At 42.7% G+C, this 9,993-nt stretch overlaps 1 protein-coding gene across 1 annotated transcript; it reads right to left on the bottom strand.

Annotated features, from left to right (window-relative positions):
• Positions 1–6,864: 6,864 nt before the first annotated feature.
• chchd10 (coiled-coil-helix-coiled-coil-helix domain containing 10) lies at positions 6,865–9,217 on the bottom strand. The gene is made up of 4 exons (XM_079999342.1): positions 9,003–9,217; positions 7,655–7,883; positions 7,234–7,375; positions 6,865–7,069 (listed from the first exon to the last, which is right to left on the bottom strand). Exons 1-4 carry the CDS (start codon positions 9,038–9,040, stop codon positions 7,050–7,052), a joined length of 429 nt encoding a protein of 142 aa, XP_079855468.1. The 5' UTR covers positions 9,041–9,217; the 3' UTR covers positions 6,865–7,049.
• Between the last annotated feature and the right edge of the window lie 776 nt (positions 9,218–9,993).

The following is a 9,993-nucleotide window of genomic DNA, read 5'->3' as shown; positions in this document are numbered from 1 at the left end:
TCTTATTCATTGCGTTTCAGGCGTCTTATCGCGCATGTTCACATCACGGCGACGAGGGAAATACGATCGCGCAGCCCTACACGGCACACTGCGCCGGGTGGCAGTGAGCGCCCCAAGCCACAACCTGGGCATATTACAGTACAACAAATTGGATGATGATGATGTCACAAAGCGCCTGCTCCCCGAGTCGATCAAGGTACTCCAATGTTCTGCTCCTTCTGGTGATCTTTTGTTGGTTTTTCACTAATTCCTGCTTCAAATGTAGATCGACTTGGATCAAACTTGATCCGCAAGATGCCTGAGACGTCCCGGTTCTGAGCGGGCTGGGCGCTGGGCTGTTGTGCTTGCCGTCTTCGTTTAATTTTTTATCTTCTTGGCATTTTCGGGCTAAAAAGTGTCTGGAAGACGATAACCCCGGTAGAAACAGACGTGGTTGAAGTCTCGTTAGAGCTGGGACGTTCCGTACGTTCGGTGTTTAATCGTTATTGATGTACATTTGGAGCAGAAATGAGGGAAAAACTGTCGTTATTTTTAAAGTTTTATTAAAGAACGTTGAGGCGAGTCGATTAGTTTCGGTTTGTGACATCATCATCCACGGCCCGAGTCGGTTGGAGGTCATTCACGTCCGGTGACTTGAGCCAATGCTGGCTCCCTGGATGGGTTATGACGACGCTCGTCCGTCCGCTCCCGCACAGCGCGACGTCAACTCAAGTTGACGCTCCGCGGCGTGAAGACGCGTCTGGGTCGTTGCCCCACGTTCACCTTCCGACCCGGCCGCTGGAAATTTGCTAATGGGGACAAAATGGAGCGTTTTACGGGAACTCTGAAAGCTCCCAAACATGACTAAACTGGTAGTATTACTGCCTGCGGCTATATTTATATTATTATTACTATACTACTACTACTATTATTATTATTATTATTATGATTATTATTTAACTGAAATGTCAACCACTGTAGCCAGCAGTTCAGTCAGATAACAGTCAGATAGCAGTCAGGTAACAGTCAGATAGCAGTCAGATAACAGTCAGATAGCAGTCAGATAGCAGTCAGGTAACAGTCAGATAGCAGTCAGGTAACAGTCAGATAGCAGTCAGATAACAGTCAGATAGCAGTCAGATAACAAGTCAGATAGCAGTCAGGTAACAGTCAGTTAACAGTCAGATAGCAGTCAGATAGCAGTCAGATAACAGTCAGTTAACAGTCAGATAGCAGTCAGATAGCAGTCAGATAAGAGTCAGGTAACGGTCAGTTAACAGTCAGATAACAGTCAGTTAACAGTCAGATAACAGTCAGATAAGAGTCAGGTAACGGTCAGTTAACAGTCAGATAGCAGTCAGATAACAGTCAGGTAACAGTCAGATAACAGTCAGATAGCAGTCAGGTAACAGTCAGATAGCAGTCAGGTAACAGTCAGATAGCAGTCAGATAACAGTCAGATAGCAGTCAGATAACAGTCAGATAGCAGTCAGGTAACAGTCAGTTAACAGTCAGATAGCAGTCAGATAGCAGTCAGATAACAGTCAGTTAACAGTCAGATAGCAGTCAGATAGCAGTCAGATAAGAGTCAGGTAACGGTCAGTTAACAGTCAGATAACAGTCAGATAACAGTCAGTTAACAGTCAGATAGCAGTCAGATAACAGTCAGATAAGAGTCAGGTAACGGTCAGTTAACAGTCAGATAGCAGTCAGATAACAGTCAGATAAGAGTCAGGTAACGGTCAGTTAACAGTCAGATAACAGTCAGTTAACAGTCAGATAACAGTCAGTTAACAGTCAGATAGCAGTCAGATAGCAGTCAGATAACAGTCAGTTAACAGTCAGATAGCAGTCAGATAGCAGTCAGATAAGAGTCAGGTAACGGTCAGTTAACAGTCAGATAACAGTCAGATAACAGTCAGTTAACAGTCAGATAGCAGTCAGATAACAGTCAGATAAGAGTCAGGTAACGGTCAGTTAACAGTCAGATAGCAGTCAGATAACAGTCAGATAAGAGTCAGGTAACGGTCAGTTAACAGTCAGATAACAGTCAGTTAACAGTCAGATAACAGTCAGTTAACAGTCAGATAGCAGTCAGATAACAGTCAGATAAGAGTCAGGTAACGGTCAGTTAACAGTCAGATAGCAGTCAGATAACAGTCAGGTAACAGTCAGATAACAGTCAGATAGCAGTCAGGTAACAGTCAGGCAACAGTCAGGTAGCAGTCAGGTAACAGTCAGATAGCAGTCAGGTAACGGTCAGATAGCGGTCAGATAACAGTCAGATAGCGGTCAGATAACAGTCGGGTAACAGTCAGATAGCGGTCAGGTAACAGTCAGATAACAGTCAAATAGTGGTCAGGTAACAGTCAGATAGTGGTCAGGTAACAGTCAGGTAACAGTCAGATAGTGGTCAGGTAACAGTCAGATAGTGGTCAGGTAACAGTCAGGTAACAGTCAGATAGTGGTCAGGTAACAGTCAGGTAACAGTCAGATAGTGGTCAGGTAACAGTCAGGTAACAGTCAGATAGTGGTCAGGTAACAGTCAGATAGTGGTCAGGTAACAGTCAGGTAACAGTCAGATAGTGGTCAGGTAACAGTCAGATAGCAGTCAGATAACAAGTCAGATAGCAGTCAGGTAACAGTCAGTTAACAGTCAGATAGCAGTCAGATAACAGTCAGTTAACAGTCAGATAGCAGTCAGATAGCAGTCAGATAAGAGTCAGGTAACGGTCAGTTAACAGTCAGATAACAGTCAGTTAACAGTCAGATAACAGTCAGATAAGAGTCAGGTAACGGTCAGTTAACAGTCAGATAGCAGTCAGATAACAGTCAGGTAACAGTCAGATAACAGTCAGATAGCAGTCAGGTAACAGTCAGATAGCAGTCAGGTAACAGTCAGATAGCAGTCAGATAACAGTCAGATAGCAGTCAGATAACAGTCAGATAGCAGTCAGGTAACAGTCAGTTAACAGTCAGATAGCAGTCAGATAGCAGTCAGATAACAGTCAGTTAACAGTCAGATAGCAGTCAGATAGCAGTCAGATAAGAGTCAGGTAACGGTCAGTTAACAGTCAGATAACAGTCAGATAACAGTCAGTTAACAGTCAGATAGCAGTCAGATAACAGTCAGATAAGAGTCAGGTAACGGTCAGTTAACAGTCAGATAGCAGTCAGATAACAGTCAGATAAGAGTCAGGTAACGGTCAGTTAACAGTCAGATAACAGTCAGTTAACAGTCAGATAACAGTCAGTTAACAGTCAGATAGCAGTCAGATAACAGTCAGATAAGAGTCAGGTAACGGTCAGTTAACAGTCAGATAGCAGTCAGATAACAGTCAGGTAACAGTCAGATAACAGTCAGATAGCAGTCAGGTAACAGTCAGGCAACAGTCAGGTAGCAGTCAGGTAACAGTCAGATAGCAGTCAGGTAACGGTCAGATAGCGGTCAGATAACAGTCAGATAGCGGTCAGATAACAGTCGGGTAACAGTCAGATAGCGGTCAGGTAACAGTCAGATAACAGTCAAATAGTGGTCAGGTAACAGTCAGATAGTGGTCAGGTAACAGTCAGGTAACAGTCAGATAGTGGTCAGGTAACAGTCAGATAGTGGTCAGGTAACAGTCAGGTAACAGTCAGATAGTGGTCAGGTAACAGTCAGGTAACAGTCAGATAGTGGTCAGGTAACAGTCAGGTAACAGTCAGATAGTGGTCAGGTAACAGTCAGATAGTGGTCAGGTAACAGTCAGGTAACAGTCAGATAGTGGTCAGGTAACAGTCAGGTAACAGTCAGATAGTGGTCAGGTAACAGTCAGGTAACAGTCAGATAGTGGTCAGGTAACAGTCAGGTAACAGTCAGATAGTGGTCAGGTAACAGTCAGATAGTGGTCAGGTAACAGTCAGGTAACAGTCAGATAGTGGTCAGGTAACAGTCAGGTAACAGTCAGATAGTGGTCAGGTAACAGTCAGGTAACAGTCAGATAGTGGTCAGGTAACAGTCAGATCCATTTCAGTGCGGGTTTTCTCCTCCCGTTTCCGTAGCACGTGTGTTCGAGCTACAAAACAGCAGCACGCAGCAGGGAGGCAGGTGCTGCGTCATCACGCTCTGCTGCGTGATGATGCAGCGTCAACAAAACAAGAAACAGTGACGATATAAAATTGCGTGACAGACGTTGATAAAAAAAAATATATATACAAAAAGGTGAAAAAACGGTATGGGGACAGTTTATTAAATATTTAATTTTTTTAAATATTACTGATACTATCTGCTGTTTACGCTGCTGTGGCTTTTCAAACACTTTGCAGCCCTTCTCTTCTATCACGTCATACGCTCCGTGGTGCGGCCCTTCGATAGCTCAGTTGGTAGAGCGGAGGACTGTAGAGCTGCTGCCACGTAGGGATCCTTAGGTCGCTGGTTCAAATCCGGCTCGAAGGAGCTTTTTCTTGACGGAAACTCTTTCATATCGATGTGTTTGGGGTCCAGCACCAAGTGCGGGAACCCGATTGTTTCAGTTCAGATTATTATTATCATCATTATTATTATTGTAGTTAAAATTATAATAAAATGGATTCTTGTTGTTATTATTGTTATTATTATTGTTATCATTATTATTATTCTGGTTATAACTATAATAGTAATGATTTTTGTTATTATTTTTATTATTATTATTATTATTATTATTATTATTATTATTATTATTATTATTATTATTATTATTATGTAGTTATAATTATAATAATAATAATGATAATTGTTATTATTATTATTATTATTATTATTGTTATTATTATTATTGTAGTTATAATTATTATAATAATAATAATGATTATTGTTATCATTATTATTGTAGTTAAAATTATAATAATATTGATTATTATTATTATTATTATTATTATTATTATTATCATTCTTATTATTGTAGCTATAATTATAATAGTAATGATTTTTGTTATTACTATTATTCTTTTTATTGTAGTTATGATTATCATAATAATAATAATAATGATTATTGTTATAATTATTGTCATTGTTATTATTCTTTTTATTGTAGTTATAATAATAATAATAATAATAATAATAATAATAATGATTATTGTTATTATAATTGTCATTGTTATTATTATTTTTATTGTAGTTATAATTATAATAATAATGATTATTGTTATTGTTATTATTATTTTTTTAATTGTAATTATAATAATAATAATAATAATAATAATGAATATTGTTATTATTATTATTATTATATTTTTTTTTTATTGTAGTTATAATTATAATAATAATAATGATTATTATTGTTATTATTATTATTATTTTTATTATTATTATTATTATTATTATTATTATTTTTATTGTAATTATAATTATAATAATAATAATGATTATTGTTATTATTATTATTATTATTATTATTTTTAGTTATAATTATATATTATATATATATATATTATTTTATTATTATTTTATTGTAATTATAATTATAATAATAATGATTATTATTGTTATTATTATTTTTATTATTATTATTATTGTTATAATTATTATTATTTTTTTTATTGTAATTATAATTATAATAATAATAATAATGATGATTATTGTTATTATTACTGACATTCTCCAGCTGAAGATGCGCGGCGCTCAGAAACCAAACAGACGACGCCACGTGAGCTCCGTCAAGAAAAAGCTCCTTCGAGCCGGATTTGAACCAGCGACCTAAGGATCCCTACGTGGCAGCAGCTCTACAGTCCTCCGCTCTACCAACTGAGCTATCGAAGGGCTGGGGGCTGGGGCCGGACGGGAAATTCACAATCAATGAGTAATGTCACGTATGACGTCATATAACGTTGCATTTCGTCATGAGGAGCTTCATTTGTAGGACGCAGTGTCTGTTCTTACGCCTAACGACGTGGTTTAGTAACACAACCAGGCAGACAGACAGACAGACAGACAGGGTGTAAACATATTATGAGTACTTCAGCTTGTACAGACAGTCAGTTGAATTATTCTCCTTTAAACCAAGCGCAGCGCATTAATAACCACGCAGGCCCCGCCCCCCCAGAGCCACAACCTGCACGTAACAAATTGGATGATGATGTCACAAAACGCCCAGCTGAGCCACCACAGCCGGCTCCGCCACCGCAGCCTGCCCTGCTCCCTGGCGTTCGGCTGCTTCCTGTAAATTGCGGAGTTTTGTTTTTTTCACTACTTCCTGCTTCAAATACAGATCGATGTGGATCAAACTTTGGCCACAAAATATCTGAACTACCCCCCCCCCCCCCCCCCAACGACACGACACTCCATTCACATCCCTGGGTTCGGCGGTTGCCGTGTGCCAGACACTCTCGGCTGGAAAAATGCCGAAGAGAATAAAGAAATTGATTTCAAAAAGTGAAACAACGATATGGGGACAGTTTATTAAACGGACTGTTTGTACCACCTGAATTATTAAAAGTCCTGTCGTTTACACTCTGCTGTTGCTCGGACGGTACTTAAACGCTTTGCACCCAAATTATATATGTCTGTCTGCCTGCCTGCCTGTCTGTGTGTTACTAAACGGCATCGTTTGCAGTAAGAACAGACACTGCGTCCTTCAAATGAAGCTGCTTATGATAAAATGATTCAGTTTTATGACGTCATACGTGACATTACTCATTGATTGTGAATTTCCCGTCCGGCCCCAGCCCCCAGCCCTTCGATAGCTCAGTTGGTAGAGCGGAGGACTGTAGAGCTGCTGCCACGTAGGGATCCTTAGGTCGCTGGTTCAAATCCGGCTCGAAGGAGCTTTTTCTTGAAGGAGCTCACGTGGCGTCGTCTGTTTGTTTGTTTCTTTGTTCCCGCGTGAAGGTCAATATTATTGGGACGCGGCACAAGTCAAGAGGCGCAGGCAGAGTGCAGCAGCTGTTTTATTCAAGTTCAACGTCGCACATAAACCAAAAGCATTCCATTCATTTTACTTCACAGCGTCGATCGAGGCAGAGGCCCCGCTGGCGGTGAGCGTGGTAATGCCCTGACACTGATGGGTAATCTGTCTTGGTGGAGGCGTCATTTCAGGGCCCGTCCCGGCGGTCCTTCACACCAGCGACGTCACGCCTAAAAAAAAAACCCAAATAAACAGGTCGGGAGTCAAGCTCTGTTTCTGGGGCACATCTGCAGTCGCAGGGTCATGGAGACAACAACACCAGCAAACACAAAGTGGTGACAAAATGGTGCAGCGGTGCTATGGTGCAGCGGTGCTATGGTGCAGCGGTGCTTACCGTGGGAGTACTTGCACTGTTTGAGGGCCTCGTTGAAGCCCTCGCACAGGCTGAGGTCGGCCTGGGTGGTGGCACAGTCCAGGAACTGTCGCACCTCAAAGTGACAGGGGCCCGGCGGGGCGGGGCCGGACCTGGGGGGCTCCTGGAACGCAGCGGACACAACGTTTACATTCAGCGGACAGACGGACGCCCGGGAGCATCCGTATCCAGCGGTTTGAACGCTGGTCCGTTCTTTATTCAAAAGGGTGGAAATATTTCACCCCAAAAAAATGCAGCTGAGCATCCCGCTGTCGTCTGACACAAAAGCCACGTTTCAGTTTCAGTTTCAATAATAATTCACCATACGCCTGAAAGGTGGAACTGTTGTGGCTAAACCGTGACCCTGGCGCCGTGCCGCCGCACCCGTCCCGGCCCTGCTCACCTGCTGAGCCGGCTTGGGCGGCTCCGGGCCGCCGCCACCGCTGCCGCCGCCACTGAAGGCTCCCGTCAGGGCGCCTCCCACCACGTGGCCCACCGCCGAGCCCACCGCCACCCCGGCGGCCGTGGTGGCCAGCTGGGCCATGAGCCCGGGCCCCTGGGGCTGAGCCGGGGCCGGAGCCAGGGAGGCCGGGGGCGGGTGGGCCGGGGCCGGGGCATGGGAGGGAGCTGGGCTGCGAAAGGAGAACGGGAGGAATGATTTAATGTGTTCCCCAGAAACACGATCCAGATGTTTCCAACAAATTACATTTTTAATATAGCTGCTCGTTTCCACCATTTTCTGTTTCTCCTTTATTGTTTTATTAATGTGCAGATTATTAAAACATACAGAAGACGATTAGGGATAGTATATTCATCTTGGTATAATTCAGACTTTTCCCCTCAGAATACTGTTTTCCTTTTAATATGTGAACTGATTTTATGAATGGCCCAAGAAACAGCTTGTGCTGTGTGGATGGGAGGGTTTGAGCAGCCACACCCGACCTGGCCCGAGGTGATCGGGTCAGGGTGGCTGCATGCCTGTTGCTTGTTGCTCGGTCTAACGAGCAGCAGGTAAAAAAAACAAAAAAAACCCTGTCCTCACACGCACTCAGAGTGGGAGTCCTGTCGCCACATGTTCTATCTGCTCCGGGCTTGTTCCACCCGGCCCCCTCTCTACATCAAACCGGCGTCTACAACCCGTGGCCTGCTGTGTCTCTGTGCCGCAGGGCTCTGAGAACGCCACTTGGGTGTCTGTGTGGCAGGACCAACTGCCACACAGCCGCCATGGTGCTTTGGATCAGGAGAAACTTTCAAAAGAGTTATTGAAGCATATTCAAATATTTGAACCATTTTTTTTTTTTTTCTTCCCTCCCTGCATGCGCGCGCGCACATACACAAATCTGATTAATCCATTCACTCTCGATAAAGTTGCCAGTGTAGGACACTGCATTATGTCCATAACTATATTATAACTATGAATATCCATAACTATGAATATTATCAAAACTATAAATAACTATGAATTATATCCGTAACTATAAATAACTACGAATTATACCCTAATTATAAATAACTATGAATTATATCCTAATTATAACTATGAATTATCCATAACTACTTTAAAGTAATGCGTAGCCTTTCCCCTACTGACCTTGGACGGTCTTACAAAATGACACGGTTCGTTGCTCCAATGATTGGAACTTGTTTACCCATCGTAAAGTCCGACGTATAGAAACGAATAAAACATGAACAACTTCATAAACGATGAGGTCACAGGTGCGCGCGTTGGCCTCGCTCGGTGAGCACGTTACCTCGGGGCTGCGGGGCGGCTGCGGCTGCCTCTGGCCATCTCCCCACGGCAAACGAACAAAGAGAAGGAGGCGAAGTGAGAATCAACGCGGAGAGACGCGCTTCGCGGGGAGAGACGCGCTTCGCGGGGGGTGAGTCCCACGACCCGCAGCTTCCCCACGCAACGCGTGTCCGTGACCTTCGGCTGCTCTCGTCGGCACTCGGAGATATCGCGAGAGGATCGAAACGCGCCGCCCCGACGCGCGTTCACCCCGCGGGTGTCGCGGGTGTTTGCTTTTTATATATATATTTTTTTTTTGCTTTATATATCTGGTAAAAAAAAATAAAAATAAAAAAAAACTTACTTTGTTGTTTGCTTCCTATTCTATTATATTATGTGACTAATATTTTCCTCTCAGGCGCGACAAGACACGACACGCTCCTCGTACTTGTAAACGCACCTGCAGTGAAGTCATTTTGATTCTGGTTCTGATTTGTTCGTCTTCCTTTCCGTCCATTGCGCCCCCCCCCCCCCCCCCCATACTCACCTCTGTCACGTATTCCTCATTCGGCCTTAAAATACATCCATTTAACTAATTTGGGGAAGAAACGTTACATTCGTTTTTGTTTTTTTATAATTGTAATTTATGACAAGTGAACCACATTTATTACATAAATCTATATGCATTGTGCTCAAATCCTTTATACATAAGTGTAAATAAAATAAAATAAAATAAAGACATCTTGGACATCACTGAATGATACGAACAAAAAGGCTGCGTAGCGGATAAACAGGTGTCTCACGTGGTTTTGTGCTTTTCCTGAAGTAATACTTCTCGCTGCCTCCTCAGACTGGCTGCACCAGCTTGATAACTTGACTCAACCTATAATCACCTCATGGCTGTTGTGTTATTGCAGTTGTGGTCACACTAATGAAGTATGATTTTTTTTTTCTCCCAGAATCCCGACAACAAACGGGACTTTGAATCTATCTTCCCATTCAAGTCAACGCTG

The sequence above is a fragment of the Zeus faber genome (genome assembly GCF_960531495.2).
Source record: "Zeus faber genome assembly, chromosome: 4".
Classification (NCBI taxonomy): domain Eukaryota; kingdom Metazoa; phylum Chordata; class Actinopteri; order Zeiformes; family Zeidae; genus Zeus; species Zeus faber.
Note: the sequence above shows the minus strand (reverse complement) of the source record. Positions and strands in the feature narration are given on the sequence as shown.

Coding starts and splice junctions, on each gene's coding strand:
- chchd10 (XM_079999342.1), bottom strand. CDS start 9,040: ATGGCCAGAGGCAGCCGCAGCCGCCCCGCAGCCCCGAG. Junction 7,884..9,002: donor AGCCGCCCCGCAGCCCCGAG/GTAACGTGCTCA, acceptor CTCCTTTCGCAG/CCCAGCTCCCTCCCATGCCC. Junction 7,070..7,233: donor ACAGTGCAAGTACTCCCACG/GTAAGCACCGCT, acceptor TTTTTTTTTTAG/GCGTGACGTCGCTGGTGTGA.